Source organism: Triplophysa dalaica, chromosome 18 (assembly GCF_015846415.1).
Source record: "Triplophysa dalaica isolate WHDGS20190420 chromosome 18, ASM1584641v1, whole genome shotgun sequence".
Classification (NCBI taxonomy): domain Eukaryota; kingdom Metazoa; phylum Chordata; class Actinopteri; order Cypriniformes; family Nemacheilidae; genus Triplophysa; species Triplophysa dalaica.
In genome coordinates, this window is record NC_079559.1 from 21,470,855 (window position 1) to 21,487,897 (window position 17,043).

A 17,043-nucleotide genomic window follows, 5' to 3' on the forward strand; every position below is an offset into this window, starting at 1 on the left:
GGCGGCCGATTGCGCATCGTGCGGAGACATGCTCACGCTAACGTTGGCAGCGGCGCCGAGTAATGAGGTCCAGAGACCGGACACCTTGACTCTAGTGGGGGCAGCCTCATGCTAAAAATTGATTCCAGCGCTGCGAGCCAGGAGCCTGGGTCGGGAAAGGCGAATCTAACGGCGGGCGCTTGTGCGTCTAGCAGAGACAGGGTCGCGCTAGCAGCGACGGCGAAGAATTATGGTCCGGAGACCAGTGCTTGTGTCCCTAGCTGAGGCAGCCTCGCCCCAGAGACATGATGTTGCGCCGGTGCTCCTGAAGGTTTCCAGCCGGCTTTGCCTGGTAGACCAACTCTATTCGATGTGATGTCATGCGCGTTGAGCTGAGATGTCTCGGGCTGCCGGAGGTGCTTAGCCGGGATCTCCGCGGCTTCCAACACAACTGGTGCGCTACCTAGATTAACCGAATGTCTGCGGCGGCATCGAGAGTGAGGGAGGCCATGCCGAGCTGCAGAGGTAGATTGCCCGTGCCTGGAATGAACGGGACCCCAAGCCGAGCCTGACTCGTTGTTGGCAGCCTGTCGGGCCGACCTGATCGGGGGGGCATCGCACTGGTGGGAGAGATGACGAACCCTACCGCTTAGATGCAGGCCGCTCCGAGCGGCGTGGCTGGCGGCCCCGAGGCGAAGCTTGGGAATCGTCCGTAGAATTCGACTCTGAACTGGAGAGCTGGGTTGCGCATGATGGCGCAGAAGGATCTGGAATATTTGATACCCTGTGAACTACTGGAGTCTCAGACATCGTAAAGGAATTTTGACAATGTTTATCTGGCGAGAAGCATCAGGTAAGATTGTTTGTCTATTTATAATGGAGCTTGCTTGAGCTGATAGGGTAGATGCTGTGATTGCTAATGATGTCCCAGCCGAGATGGTTGTCCTGAGATTGCGTGCTCGGCTGATAGGTTTTTGCTGGTGATGGAACGGTGTGCTGATTTATATGCTTGGGTTCCTACCAAACTTTGTTAATAAAACATCATTTCTGTACAAGTATGGAAATGGATGGTGCAATGAAAAAAATTATACGGCGAATATTATTGTCAACACACTGACAAAGTCTCTCGTAAATGGTCTTTTAGCTCACAGGGAAAACACCCATAAACAACTGTCGCTTCCTCATTGTTCTTTTGAATTGTTGTACGGTTTCTGACAAGAGTCAACACAAAACAACACCAGAGAACATTTAAACAGATCTTTATTTGAACATGCATGGAACCACATCCAAGATTTGACATGAATCTTCACACTAACCCCGCCCACTGGCACAGACGGGTGTTGTGTAATATTCCGTGAAAACTTTTCCATGCAGGATTAGCTTCAAAGTTGTTCCTCACGAGAGATCGAGACCAACTGAACGAGACAAAGCTGCCGCTGTGAGTAATATTTATCAACAGTCTGAATGTTCCGTATATGTAGGAGGATAACGTAAGCTTATAATAGCGAAGTCAGTCACGGGCTAAATAGAACATTTAAAGCCAGTTTAAACTAACTCTATATTTATATGATATTTGGCAAATGGGCACTTGGAGTTTAGCTGCATGTAAGGTGAATTAAGGTTGTTTGGGACACTTGTCTACATTGATACGTCGTGTACCAGTAAACCTGAATTGTTAATTCCATATGTGCGTTTATATGTTCAGCTGTGACAAGCTGTTTGTTTATTTGCTAATGATCAGGGCCGAACATATATGGCAAGCCGAATTAGCTTTTAATAGTTCTCAAGATATTATTTTTTTATATCAACAATTAATTTTACTAGGAAAAAATTGAAATTCTTGATATCAAGAATATATTTTTTAATAGTAACAATTACTATTTTTCATATCAGTAATTACATTTTCACTAGTAAAAATGCCAATTTCTGATATCAAGAATTAAATTTTTACCAATTGAAATGCTCATTCTTGATATCTGTAAATGTTTTTCAACATGTTGTATTTGGTATTTCCGATATCAGGAAATAGATTTCAGATATCAATAAATCTGAGAGTTATTTTAGATATCTAAAATGGCTTTCTTACTAGCAACAATCACATTATTGATATAAAGAATGAACATTGTCACTAGCGAAAATGTAATTTTTGATATCAGAAATTAGAAATTTTACATGTAATTTAATTGTTGATATCAAGAATAGACATTATCATAACCACACAATTATTGCTAAGAAAAAGTATGTTTTTTACTAACAAGAATTGCATTTCTGATATCTGAAATAACATTTTTAACATGTAAGAAATTAATTATTGATATCTGAAATTGAATTTGAATAGCAGTCCATTGTGATATTTAACTAGTAAAAATACAATTACAGGTATCAAGAATTGCGTTTTTTTCTTGTTTAAATTGAATATTTTTGATAGCAAGAAAACACATTTCTGCGAGTGATTGCGTGATTTTTGATATCATGAATTCACATTTTTACTAGTAAAAATGTAATTGTTGATATCAAAAATGTATATCCTGAGTATGATTAAAAGCTAATTCGGCTTGCCATTAACATCGTTAGTTTCGTTTTAAACGTCTCAAATCATTCGACCTTAGTCAAAAAATCCATCACAGCAAACAGAGCAAACTAGTTAATGACAAGCGATATAATCCACATAATTCCGCTGAGATCTGCAAGTGTGTATTCCGTGGATTTTAGGCCAGAATATCATACACATTACTAGGATGCGTTGTTTGCTGTGACGGATTTTTTGTCTCAGGACAAATGATTTGAGACGTTTAAAACGAAACTAACCGCGGAGGAGTTCAGGAAATATCATTGCGCCATACATAAGGGGGTGAGGTGCGCTGGAACTCATTATCTTTTAAAGAGACACGCACCAATACGGGTTGCTGCGAACAGAGCTGTTTTTGACAAGGCAAAAAGAGTTTTGTTTACACAGCCATTGAGTGTTTTTAGCTAAATATGTTACAGACATTTCATGAAGACCCTAATAAATCATACCAACTTGTTGAAAGTGCTCATACAATAAGACCTTTAAAGCAGGTAGGCCTACTGCTTTTCTTCTTCTGGTTTTCTTTTGTTTGTGGTTCTTAAAGAAAAAAAAAAGAAAAAGTGAAAAGACAAATGAACATCAGACAGCAGAAATATATTACTTAACAGCTAAATGTGTCAAATGATAATCTGTTGAATGTCAAATATTTCAATCAGTGTTGTAAACAGCAGTATAAACTGTTTCACAAACTACACCTGACTATTATCTGACATATTATAACTGTACAGTAACGTATAAAACGTATAAAATTATATCTGTTCATCTAATCTATAAATGAAATAAACATTTCACTTTTAGGTTTGTGCTACAATTGCGATGTACTCATGTTACTTCATTGGATATAAATGAGGAGGTAAATAATCTATTACTGCCACAATAAACAATCAAAACACAGTCTGAAATGAGTCCAGATGCTTAAAATCAGTCACAGTCGATGCAAACTAGAGATGCATAGATATGCATATACCGATAATTATTTAACACTGGAAGCCGTTATATTGGCTGATATATTGGCGCTTGGAGCACAGAACTGAACTGAAGAGTTTCTTCGACTGCGTGTGTTTACAGCATCTGTGACGCCACAACGGCTTATTAATGATGCAATTTCATGATGAAAATAGTGTTGAATGGGGTTTGTGTTTTCCATATTTCTGTTAAAATAGTGTGCTTGCGTGCAAAAATTCACTTCATTACCACTTAAATGTTTTTGCAAAGAAATCTTTTTAACTTTATATTCATCAAAGAATCCTGAACAACTGTTTCCAACATTGGTAATAAATCAGCCCATTAGATGATTTATGAAGGACACTGGAGTAATGATGCTGAAAATTCAGCTTTGCATTACATAAATAATTACACTTTAGAAAATAGAACACCATTATATTAAATTCTAACAACATTTCACACTGTTGTTGTTTTTGGTCAAATAAATGGAGGCTGGATTAGCATAATAGATAGACTTCTTTCATAATGCTGCATAATTATCAAAAAATTGGGAAAAACTAAAGTCCTTTCTCATCACCATTTCACCAGTCTACACCTCACATAAGAGGCCTTAGGGTGTCACTTTGGCTTCATTCACATTCATAGTTTCATCAAATAGAAATCGCTGAATTGAACACTATACTCACCATAATTGGACTTTTGGTGCTGAATGCTTTTGCTTGGTGGTCAGTTAACATCCATTTGATCAGCGTTGCACTTTGTTTTACTGATAGATATAACGAATGAATGAATGATGCATTTATATAGCGCTTTATTATGTATTGCTGTACACCCAATGCGCTTTACAATCATATGAGGGGGGTCTCTCCTAAATAGATTACACTTACTTGTTAGTGATCCAAAATGATAGCTTTATGTTATTCCATATTATTCATATGCCTAAACTGATCAATCTCACTATCCTGCAGAACTGAGTCTGCTATCAGAGAAGAGTTTGATATTAGTTGGTTTAAAGTCTTCATGCGTTTACTCAAGACAATGTTTCATAAGTTCATATGACGTTTATAAACATTTATCATTTACTGAAGGATTAACAACAACATCACCGTCTTCTGTCCCATATGAATAGACTAGGTGAACGTGATATGATATATAATATCCCTCTATGAGTTGAATTCTCCAGCTACCCCCTGTGCGAGTGATCTTTAACTGATATAAGTGTTATGTCATAGTGAGTGTGAGTGAATACAGCGGAGTCACCAGGTTCAAGTTTACAGTGTGTGTAATGACAGGGCACTTCGTGGGATGATGAAGCAGATTTTCAGCTCACACTGTTTGCATGCAGGTTTCTGAAGCTCTGCAGTTATATAGAGGGTCATGTGAGGACTGCATTCATACACAGAGCCATATATACAGTAGACACTGATCAGGTCTAGCAACGTTTGAAAGATATTTTAGCTTTAGCTATCTTCCTCTTTTCTCTAACATGTCTTGGGGCACTTTATACGTTTGGATCAATGGCTTCATTGTTCCCCTTATTTATTTAACAAAAGTAAAAATATAATACACGTTGTGTGGAATTATTTTACGAAGCTATTGCATTCTTTTGCAGCTTGAGAAGAGGTGTTTACAATTCACTCCATTTTTAAAATCTCACTTTTGTTTATGAAGAAAAGACAAATGGTTATGAGGATGTTTAATTACATAATGACTATACATTATTGGGTGTCAGTCTTTAATTCTGTTGAGCCCTACATCATATTGCTCGATAGAAAGGTTCTAGTGCAAATGAATTTATCCTATGCTGAGGGTTTTCCTAGAAACCTAGCGAATACATTCAAACATTTACATTCAAAAAGAATACTAGGGAGATTTGTCATAGACAAGCAATTGGCGCATGAAGCAAGCTGTTATTTTCATGCTCAAAGGTTATTGATGGTTTGTGTGTCAAAGAGAAACACGGGGGAATATGGGTAAAAAAAACTGTGCAATGTCGATATGCCCGTAATGCCTTGGCTTGATGACAGTACAGTACACGGTGGCTTAGTGGTTAGCACGTTCGCCTCACACCTCCAGGGTTGGGGGTTCGATTCCTGCTTCCGACTTGTGTGTGTGGAGTTTGCATGTTCTCCTCGTGCCTCGGGGGTTTCCTCCCCGTGACCCGAGGTAGTTCGGATAAGCGGTAGAAAATGGAATGGAATGGAATAATTTACTCACCCTCATGTCATCCAAGATGTTTATGTGTTTGTTTCTTTTGTGGAAAAAAAATAAAGGTTTTTGATGAAAACATTCCAGGATTTTTCTCCATATAGTGGAGTTTAATGGACTCAAGACGCTAAAAAAAAAGAGAAACCATTCTTTATCTAGAGAAACCATCACTCATTTTAAAAGATAAAAAGTTATATGCTTTTTAACTAGAAATAAAAAATATGTAATTACGTTGAAAAGGTTAATGCTTGATAGAGGCGGAAGTACTGAGTCAATATTTACAAGTTGAACGTGCAAGTTTTCAACGTAATTTCATATTACATGAAGTCATAAACGCGCAGCACAGAACAGACCAAGGCGAGCATTTTATTTTTTTAAATGAGCAAGATTTTTTTTTCTCTAGATAAGACCTTTATTTATCATCTGTTATGGTTTAAAGCCCTTTGAAGCTGAACTGAAACTGTGAGAGTTTGGAGTCCATTGAAGTCCACTATATGGAGAAAAATCCTGGAATGTTTTCATCAAAAACCTTCATTTCTTTTCCACAAAAAAAAACTCCATAAACATCTTGGATGACACAGGGTGAGTAAATGATCATGAAAATGTATTTTGAAAGGGAACTACTTCTTTAAGTTTGTAAAACAATTTTCAAATGTTCTGTGATCTTCATGGGCCTGAAATATCCTGTGTTTCCAGTTCATAATGAAACAGAATATTACACTTGCAGTGTATATCATTTTGATGCCACTAGCAGTTGTCCACTTTAATTTCCCTCTGTTCTCCGTTGTCTGGTTTAGAGTTTGTTAACACTGAGTATTGCTTCTGTCAATTCTAGAGAGCCGTCAGTTTGAATGGAAGCCAAAGTTGGACATTTTATTCCCAGAAACATGTAAAATCAAATAGCTATCATGCATCTGTTTCACGCAGTGTTTTAACTCACAGTCCTTCAACAATAATGATTACAAGTGTTGAAGTCAAGCCTTCATTTTCTAACCCCTTTTTCTGCCATTCAAAAATGTCATTTACATTTTACATTTATGCATTTGGCAGATGCTTTTATCCAAAGCAACTTACATTTCATTATCCTATACATTTGTTTCTAAGTATGTGCAATCTCCTGGTTTTGAACCAACGACCTTGATGTTGTTAGCGCCATCCTCTAACCACCGAGCGACATGAAAGCTATTTTAGTGTTAAGCTATTTTTTTTTCTATTTTTTTTTCTACGTGAAAAAAGCTTGAATGACCCAACACAACAACATTAGCTCATACTTCGGTCTCTGAAATTTTCTAACTTTTTTTTGACATTTCTGAGATGACAGTGTGGTCTTTTCATAAAAGCGTTAGTAAACCATTCATAGGATGACAACACCGATAAACCCTGATCACCCTGACCACATCATGATCAAATCTTGTAAGGAATTGATTGATTGTTAATGGTCTGTTTCATGTTTTGTTGAATGATATCAGTCCTAAGGCGTGTCTGGGCTGCTGGAGAGTGGGTGAAGAGGTCAGAGTCCACACTGGTTAATGTGTAAAAGCAGGTGTTCCAGCACATACTTCACCTCTGTCCCATTTACGCCGGAACCACCCCCTTCCGCCCTCGCTACAAATAACAACAATCAAGGCAACGCGCAGCAGAGCGTTCCCAAGCTAGCGCTGCAACTGACTTTCTGAGAGATGGAAGTCTCAAGCTCATTGGTGTTGCTCTTAATACTGGCCGTGTTGGTGTTGGTCATGTGGCGGAGGAGGACGAGTGGACGTTCTTTACCTCCAGGCCCGCTGGCACTGCCACTGATTGGCAACTTACATGTGATGGACAAACGTGCACCCTTTAAAAGCTTCACAAAGGTAAGAGAGAAGGCAATACTATGCATGTCTTTTTCTGTTCAGTTTTATCTTTCCTTTTCTTCTACAAACAACACAGTTCAGTTCAAGCCATTGCAGGTGTAATGCAGATGTAGTTGTGATGACTCGTGGAAACAGATTTAAAAACAGCGTCTACTCAAAGAACTTTATCAATGATATGTGACCCTGGACGACAAGACTCTAAAGGCTCAATGTTTTGAAATTGAGATTTTTACATCATCTGTTTACAAAGCTGGAATCTGAAGGTGCAAAAAAGCAAAATCGCCTTTGAAGTTGTTCATCTGAGGCACTGTAACAGCCCATCCACTCACAAAAAGAACGTTTTTACAATTAAGATAGGATATTTACTTAATATCCTAATAATTTTTGGCAAAAAGACAAACCGGTAATGAAACAGGTTCAAGGAATGGGAAGAAGCAGGCAGGAACCGGCGAACATTAAACCAACTTTCTAATAAAATACACAAAACTAATGTAGAATGACAGCAGCTCCCTCGCGGTCGACTGCCGGCCACACAAACATAATAAAACCAAACATAAAATTAAGGCCTGGTCCTCTCTCGTCGTACACTCCTTTCGCTCGTCCTTTTATGCTTCCACTCTCGTCCCGCCTTGCTCGTTACATACATTTTTACCCATACCTTGTATTTTTGGCGATTACTAAAAATGTTCCTGTGCTACTTAAAGGTAGAGTTTGCAGTAAAGTATCCAAAAACATTAGGCCAATGTTATATATTTTTTTCAGCTGAGTACTTACAATATCTCAGATGATTCTAACAGCTTTTCGGGTCTAATTCATTATAATGAAAAACAAAAAATTTCAACAAACTCAACATTTATACAACTTTATTACTCTACCTCTTCCGCTAACATGATTTCTCTTTCCCGTCTGACTGAAGTATCAGCGGTACCATCAGCGGTGGAATTGAAGACAACAGATCCAATCATTCAACGCTTCCACACAGCGTCATCAAGCTACAGCATTGTTTTTTTTTTTATTGTGCGCCCTCTAGCAGCGATTTCTACAAACTGTACCTTTAAGACTGGTTTTGTAGTTTTTTACTCAAATACCTTACTTGACGCTAACTCAAAATCATTCCTTCACATAGCTTTCAGCACTCAAACATTGACTGATAGAACAAACTTCAGACTACATTTTTCCACAACAAGAAATAAACAGACCAAACATGAGTGAACAGGGTCAGTGTTTAGTGTTTACTAGTGGTGGGCCGTTAACGAGGTTAACGTGCTGCGTTAACGTGAGACTCTTATCGCGCGATAAAAAAAATGTCGCCGTTAATCTATTCTCAAAGTTGTGTTGGGAGCTGGGTCTATACTACGCAAGCTATGATGACTTTCACCTTGATATTTTAGCGCGAATGTACAGTTGTGTTCAAAATTATTCAACCCCCAATGCTGTAAATGGTTTTAGGGAATTTAGTGTACATTTGTAATTGTATTCAGAATGAAATCCTACAAGGACTTCTTAAAGAACCATATGCAACTAAAATGACATCAATTAGTTTTGTAATACAGTAGTAAATGTTTCTTTTGTGAATTCTTCATTGACATAATTATTCAACCCCTTAAAGACTACCACTCTGAAGAACAGAGGTTCAATGAAGTGTTTTCAATCAGGTATTGAAAACACCTGTGGATATCAGGGAGCAGCAATAAAGCCTAATAAGCACCAATTAGGCAGCTTTAAAATGACTGTGATACTCAGCTCCTTCTAGACATTTACTGGTGTGGTTACAAACATGGTGAGGTCAAGAGAATGGTCCAGGAAGACAAGAGAACAGGTGATTACTCTTCACAGGAAGGGCAATGGCTATACGAAGATTGCAAAGATGTTAAACATACCAAGAGACACCATAGGAAGCATCATTCGCAAATTCAAGGCAAAGGGCACTGTTGAAACGCTACCTGGTCGTGGAAGAAAGAAGATGCTGACTTCGACTGCTGTGCGCTACCTGAAGCGTAGAGTGGAGAAAAGTCCCCGTGTGACTGCTGAGGAACTGAGAAAAGATTTGTCAGATGTGGGGACTGAAGTTTCTGCTCAGACAATACGGTGCACCCTGCGTAATGAAGGCCTCCATGCCAGAACTCCCAGGCGCACCCCCTTGCTGTCCCCAAAGAATAAGAAGAGTCGACTGCAGTATGCCAAAAGTCATGTGGACAAACCACAGAAGTTTTGGGATAGTGTTCTGTGGACTGATGAAACAAAATTAGAACTGTTTGGGCCCATGGATCAACGCTATGTTTGGAGGAGGAAGAACAAGGCCTATGAAGAAAAGAACACCTTGCCTACTGTAAAGCATGGCGGGGGGTCAATTATGCTTTGGGGCTGTTTTGTTTCTGCAGGTACTGGGAAGCTTCAGCGTGTGCAAGGTACCATGAATTGTCTTCAGTACCAGGAGATATTGGATGACAATGTGATGCAGTCCATCACAAACCTGAGGCTTGGAAGACGTTGGACCTTTCAACAGGACAATGATCCCAAGCATACCTCCAAGTCCACTAGAGCATGGTTGCAGATTAAAGGCTGGAACATTTTGAAGTGGCCATCGCAGTCACCAGACTTAAATCCGATTGAGAACCTCTGGTGGGACTTAAAGAAAGCAGTTGCAGTGAGCAAGCCTAAGAATGTGACTGAACTGGAGGCTTTTGCCCATGATGAATGGGCGAAGATACCCGTAGATCGCTGCAAGACACTTGTGTCAAGCTATGCTTCACGTTTAAAAGCTGTTATAACTGTAAAAGGATGTTGTACTAAGTACTAAGATTGAATGTCACTTGGGGGTTGAATAAAACTGATAATGATGTGAGCTCAGAAAAGACATTTGTGGTTATTTCATTATAAATGTTATGTTATATTTGTCTGACCTACACGTGCCTCTTTGATTTAATTGTAAGCAGGATGACTGAATTATCATAATCAATTTCAAACCGACCAAAACAATCAATTTCAGTGGGGGTTGAATAATTTTGAACACAACTGTATATCTAGCTATTTTTCAACTCGCCTGTTTCGCGCAATTCGCGTCATTTGCGCAGCCTCATCATCTAATGACCAGGGCTTCATTCGCGCAGCAAGTAGGTCTATCGCCTCTTTGCATTGACTTAACATGTAAATCACTCGCGCATGACGCGCCATCCGCATTTGGTCTGAACACAACATAACGTTACTGTGAAATGACCACATCAAACGTGACGTGCTAACATGGATGCAGCTTTGAAGCCGCCGGGTTTGCTTCAGGGAATATTAATTTTTAAGAAGCTTCCCAATGGAAACATCGACAAGACTAAGGTTGTTTGCACCTTGTGCAATGCGGAATTGGTTTAAAAAAAACACTTTCTCTCAACAGGTAGTGGTCTAGCTTTAGTTGAAACCAGTAAATTTGTATCAGCACCTAATGTATTATGGCTCCTGTATGACATATCGCTTGTTGCTCCCTCACTCTTTGTAAGTTGCTTTGGATAAAAGCGTCTGCTAAATGACTAAATGTAAATGTACTGTAGGAGCTCTTCCAGTCTCAAGTACCACCTAAACGCAAATCATCCCTTAGCTAATGCGGAAGTAAACACAAGTACATCTTATTGAACATCATTTATTTTCAACACCAATTACCATAGTAGAACAGCTTTCTCAAGCAGTTTGTGATGCATTTTGGAAACAGGAGATGAGCCCCTGGTCTAATGCGCCACCTGGCTTGAGAAACCCCTTCTCAAAGACTTACTTTTAGTCATTATTTGGGTAGCACACATATTCTGAATTCAAATGAGACATTTTAATCTAGATTAATCTATGCCCACCACTAATGTTTACCAAAGAAAACTCGGAACAACTGAATTCTTATATCACAGAAAACACTGTCAAAACAAGTACAAAACTGTACATTTTCCGTCAATGGCATGATAGAGTTTTCGTTTTTGTGCCTTTACAGGTATATGACACATAACATTTTAACAAATTATTGAAAACCCTCTTTGAGCTCTTATTTCCAACTATTACCGTGCAGTATCTGAATCGATAATCAAACATTTTCACGGATTTTGGGTATTCCGCATGGCTTCTTGTAATAAAAATGTCAATTTTATGAACTTATAGTGATTCGGATTCAAGAGGTTTGTTATCTTAAGTTAAACTAGATCATTTTCCATCTAAGCACCACATTACAAGTAATGTTAAGTCATAATTAGTTGATTGTAAATCAAAATAAGTTTTACATGTAAGGACTCATTAGAGATGTTATTCTGTTACAAACATGACACAGAAAGAAGCTCTGGCTGGTGTGTGGTAATAAATGCTGGTCTTTTAAACAGTGGAGCAAAACCTACGGGCCTGTGATGACAGTGTACCTCGGGCCTCAGAGAACAGTAGTTCTGGTGGGTTATGAGACCGTGAAGGAGGCCCTCGTGGATCACGCAGAAGACTTTGCGTCCAGAGCTCCTATTCCTTTCCTATGCAGGGTTTTGAAAGGCTACGGTACGTGAAGAGTTTTCTGTTTGCCTGACGTTTATAAACAATATGATCATAGTTCAGACTGGTTCTCAACTCTGGCCTGCGAGTTTAACCCCGAGCCTGTTAAAACACAACTGAACAAGCTGATCTTAAGGATTCAGGAAAGCGTTCAACTTAATTCAGCGCTTCGCAAATCTATTACCGCGAGAGTATGTGTTTGAATTGCTTTTACTGTATTTTAATGTCACACACCAAACAATCTGCACAGATCTGCATTCAGTTAAACGCGGCTGAATAGCTTGTCCAGGTGTGTTCTATTAAACTTGGGTCTAAACTCGGCAGACCCACCTGTCTAAAGTTTTGTTCCATCATACGTGTTTGTAGGTCTGATCATTAGTAACGGCGAGCGCTGGCAACATCTCAGGCGTTTCACTCTCACCACACTGAGGGACTTTGGGATGGGCCGCAAAAGAATGGAAGAGTGGACTCAAGAAGAGAGCAGATACTTCGTGCAGAGTTTTGAGGAAACCAAATGTGAGTGAAGTGAGCACCCCAAAAATGCAATAGAAATAGAAGTGCAACATGCTGCATTCAAGGCTGTCAGAATGAATAGATTGTAATGAGTTTTTTATTGGCCCACAGCCGAACCAGTAGATATAGCCTTCTTCGTGAGCAGGGCCGTGTCCAACGTGATCTGTTCTCTGGTGTTTGGGCAGCGCTTTAGTTACAAAGACGAAAACTTTCTTCACTTGCTCCATATCATCTCCAAAATTGTACGCTTCATCAGCAGCCCTTGGGGTCAGGTAAGCAGGCGGAACATCCCATTGGCGTTGGAGCCAGAGACCTGACGTTACCTGTGTACTGTATGTTTAAGAAATCCCTAAATACGGTTCTTCCAGTGAAGGCAATGTGATCCATCATTAGAGGAACATGTGCTAGAAATGACATTTCAAGCCCTTGGCATTTAAATGGACCTGCGTCACTAGTGAGCGGTTCATCAGTTGAAGTTGTTCTGCAACTTTTGCTAAAAACAAACAAACTAGGTCACCTCACCTTCAAACAACTACTCTTTAAGAGTGATATCATGAAGGCGGTTTGAACTAGCTTCGTAAGTCATGAGTGTACGTCAAGCTGCTTTGCAACAATGCAAAAGGGTGTAAATAAAACTCAAATGAACTTTTATTTTAAAAAAAAACTCTGCGGATGTCCTCTTTTCAATCTCTCAACAGATGTACAATGTCTTTCCTGGACTAATGGAACTCCTGCCAGGTAAACATCATGCCATGTTTAGAGAGACAGAGGACTTAAAAAACTTTATCATGGGTAAGATCAAGGAGCACGAGCAGGATTTAGACTTCCAAGACCCACGAGACTTTATCGACTGCTTTCTTATCAGACTCAAACAGGTAGGAAGGAATCTCTCTCATCTTTCTCTGCATGTTTTTCATTATTATTCCTTTAAATAAGTGTGTTCTTTCTTTTTTCCTGTTTCTTCATAGGAGAAGGACAATCCTGACACAGAATTCCACGCAAACAACTTGTGGGCGACTGTTTTGAATTTGTTTCTGGCTGGTACAGAGACCACCAGCAGTACTATCAGATACGCCCTAATGCTGCTGATCAAGCACCCGCACATACAGGGTGAGACAGATACGCCTGCATGTGGTCGTACATCAGGGGCTTCTTTAGAAGTGTGCTGCTGGACTTATAGTGACAGTAAACAGACCCATCTTGTGCTAGTGTAGGGCTGAGTGGGGAAATAACTAACGCAGAGATTTGTGCTTTGGGTCCTTTTTTCTCATTGTCCTCTGTGAATGGGGTATATGCACACGGTGCTACGGCGTATGTCCGCTAAAATCTCCGCCAGCTCTGTTATGTCCGTCCATAGAAAACAATAGCGTTTTTCTCTCGGGCGCTTCAAGATGCATATAGGATTACAATCAGTGACGTGAGTCTAATCATCCAAACACTACGTCATACATCAACAACCATAAAGGAGAAGCGCTTCAGGCTATCGGTTTTAAGCTAGATTCACAAACGTGAAAAAAAGCTAAGTCAACTTTTGCATTTCCTCGAGGCATGATGACAAAGGTACATAGCAATGTTCAGCCGTAGTGCTGACCGTTCACTGAAATTTGAATGTTTTCTTACTAAACACAGCATTATCACTTGACGTAAAATGACCTCAACACAATGAGAGCATAAGTGGCTTAGCTGGCTGAGATTTTAGCACAAGTACGTCATCGCCCCATTTGCATATTGTAGTAGAGGAAGCGGGGCGAGACCGTGGTTCAAATCACGTAGGAGATTGGAACGAGCGACCGGACCGTCGAAGAGAGAGGACCGGGCCCGAACTTGTGTTACGTTTGTATTTGTATTTATGTTTATGTTATTTCGCCGGCGGTCGTCCGTGAGGGGCCGCCAGCTGTTATTATTTCTGTTATTAAATGTTTAAATGTTTGCCGGTTCCTGTCTCCTTCCTTCCCTATCTTGAATTTTATTACACATATGGTGGTGGATGTCTTCAGGGCAACATATTTTCTTGACCTAAGGACAACATTTTTATAAATAAAATCTAAACCCACACCAAATGCCAACCAGAACCAGAACTTAATGAGAAGTGAAAAAGGTCTGGAAGCACCTAATCCTGGTTGGAAGATTACATTTAAAATAAACTGTTAACTTATTTCTGAAATCTGATTGGTTGATTTAAATGTTGTCGACATGATGTTGCCCTAAAGACAATAACCACTTGGGAAAAACAGGAGAGCCGTGCATGGTCATGCGTATACCCCATTGTGAAAAGTGTTGATGTGTTTTGTCAGAGCGAAAGTAGACTTTATCATTGTATTTTTTTTCTATTTCTGAGTTTCGTGTGTAAGTCACCAGATCCAACCATATATTGTCTTAATCACTGCCTTAACCATATTGAAGCATGTGAGGCATTCCTAGCAACTGTTAAATAGACTTGAATAGATAACACAGTTCCCCCGCTCTCCCAGACTTCACAAGTTGCCCTCGCAGATAATAAGTACGGATGATAAGGGAAGGAGAGTATGTGTATTTGGAGGCTGAGGTGTCTTGTCTATTTGTAGAGGGGGGGTTTCCCGAGCTAAAAGGACGAATGGTGAGATTGGTTATAGGAAACCTGCTGGGTTAGTTATCTGCACATGTTCCTCAGCAACTTTGTTAATAAAACATAATTTAAAATGTCATTATGATGATGTGATGTTTTCATCTCATACTAATAGCAGTATGGTTTGATCTATGGATGTAGAGGAAATGCAGAGGGAGATTGATCGAGTTATCGGACCGGACAGAATCCCAACAATGGAAGACAGGAAGTCCCTCCCCTTCACGGATGCTGTGATTCATGAAGTTCAGCGATATCTGGACATCATACCATTCAGTATTCCTCACTACGCCACACATGACATCTCATTCCGAGGTTACGCAATTCCAAAGGTAACAATCATATGCTGCTCTTGTTTTTTACCTAATTGGTGGATTGTACTGGAAAACAAACTGATGACATAAATCCAACACATCTTCACGTGTTGTGTTGAATCTGGAATGAGTTTACATTTGTGATTTCTCCAGGACACAGTGATCATTCCCCTGTTGCATTCTGTCCTGAGGGATGAGGGACACTGGGAGAGCCCTTGGACATTTAACCCCGACCACTTCCTGGATGCCAATGGCAACTTTAAAAAGAGTCCAGCCTTTATGCCCTTTTCTGCAGGTAAACTACCAAACGTCTAGTCCAAACCGCTCCTGCATGAAAGAGCTTACATGAGCTACCTTTCCTCTGTTTTATGTCTGCAGGTAAACGCTCTTGTGTGGGAGAATCTCTGGCTCGTATGGAGCTGTTCCTGTTCATCGTGTCTCTACTTCAGAAGTTTAGCTTCACTAGTCCACAGGGTCCAGATGGCTTAGATCTCAGTCCTGAACTCAGCGGTTTCGCCAACACGCCACGATACTTTAAGCTCATTGCCTCCCCCCGCTGATTGACGTGGACATGGCAACCTCTCTTAAAATAAACAAACTTGTCAGAGAAACTGAAATCGACACGAAATACACTTTGTTCACTCTTAAAGAGTACGTAACATGAGATCATGAAAATGACGTTTCATGCAGTCTGTTATATTGCCGTGTTTGAAAGTAAGCTGTCTGCCAAGTTGTAAGTTCGAAGGTGAATAAATAACGAAGTTATTTGCTTATAAAAATGAGAGTCGACTCTGATTCACACAAACGAGTCGTGGATGCATATCTACGTCACTATACATAAACGTGTTGCTGAGACTGCCGGGAAAACTTATGTCTCCTCCCCTAAACACTGTCGCACTTTCGTGATGCATGTGTATCATGTCTAGTGTCTGTGTTCTACGGTGTGAAACTAGGCCCGTCTTATATCAGCTACCAAAGGAAGAACGTCTGAGGGAAAAATGGTTACAATTCATTTTTCAAAGAATACCGAAAGGAGTATAACACAAGGGTTTAACTGTGTGTGCGTCATTTCACAGATGATTGCTTTGATAATCTTGGCGCGTTAAGTGCAGGATATGTGAAACAAGTATTTTTGAGAGAGGGGCAATACCAACTCTATTTGGACCTTTTAGCTCCACCGAGTCCCAACCTGTAAGTTTGACTTTTGATATTTGTCTGAACTTCAAGAAATATTTTCGTACCTTATGTCTGTGTTTAGCTAATGCATATAACACTAACATTAGCATGTACTGTTATTTCTGGGGTGTTACAGTTTGTTTATCTTACAATGTACTCGGCTGATTTAATTGTTCAATCCATGAATTCTCAAAGTATTTGTTTCAAGAACAAAGTTGAGTACTATCTGTATTGTAATAACATCTGAAGATACGAACACGGTACACTGTATGTTGTGTCAACTAGTCTATGTATAATACTGTTACAAGAGAATTGTAAATGTTCTTTTTCTTTCTGGGATCTGCAGAAGGATGAATTAATTCTCCAAATACTTTAAACGTTTATGAA

General features: G+C 39.7%; 1 protein-coding gene across 1 annotated transcript; it reads left to right on the plus strand.

Moving 5' to 3' along the window:
- Positions 1 to 1,281: 1,281 nt before the first annotated feature.
- On the plus strand, positions 1,282 to 16,262 carry LOC130439800 (cytochrome P450 2G1-like). Its single transcript, XM_056772351.1, has 10 exons — positions 1,282 to 1,417; positions 7,171 to 7,551; positions 11,895 to 12,057; positions 12,418 to 12,567; positions 12,676 to 12,836; positions 13,263 to 13,439; positions 13,533 to 13,674; positions 15,311 to 15,498; positions 15,634 to 15,775; positions 15,859 to 16,262. Exons 2-10 carry the CDS (start codon positions 7,381 to 7,383, stop codon positions 16,038 to 16,040), a joined length of 1,476 nt encoding a protein of 491 aa, XP_056628329.1. The 5' UTR covers positions 1,282 to 1,417; positions 7,171 to 7,380; the 3' UTR covers positions 16,041 to 16,262.
- The last annotated feature ends 781 nt before the right edge of the window (positions 16,263 to 17,043 follow it).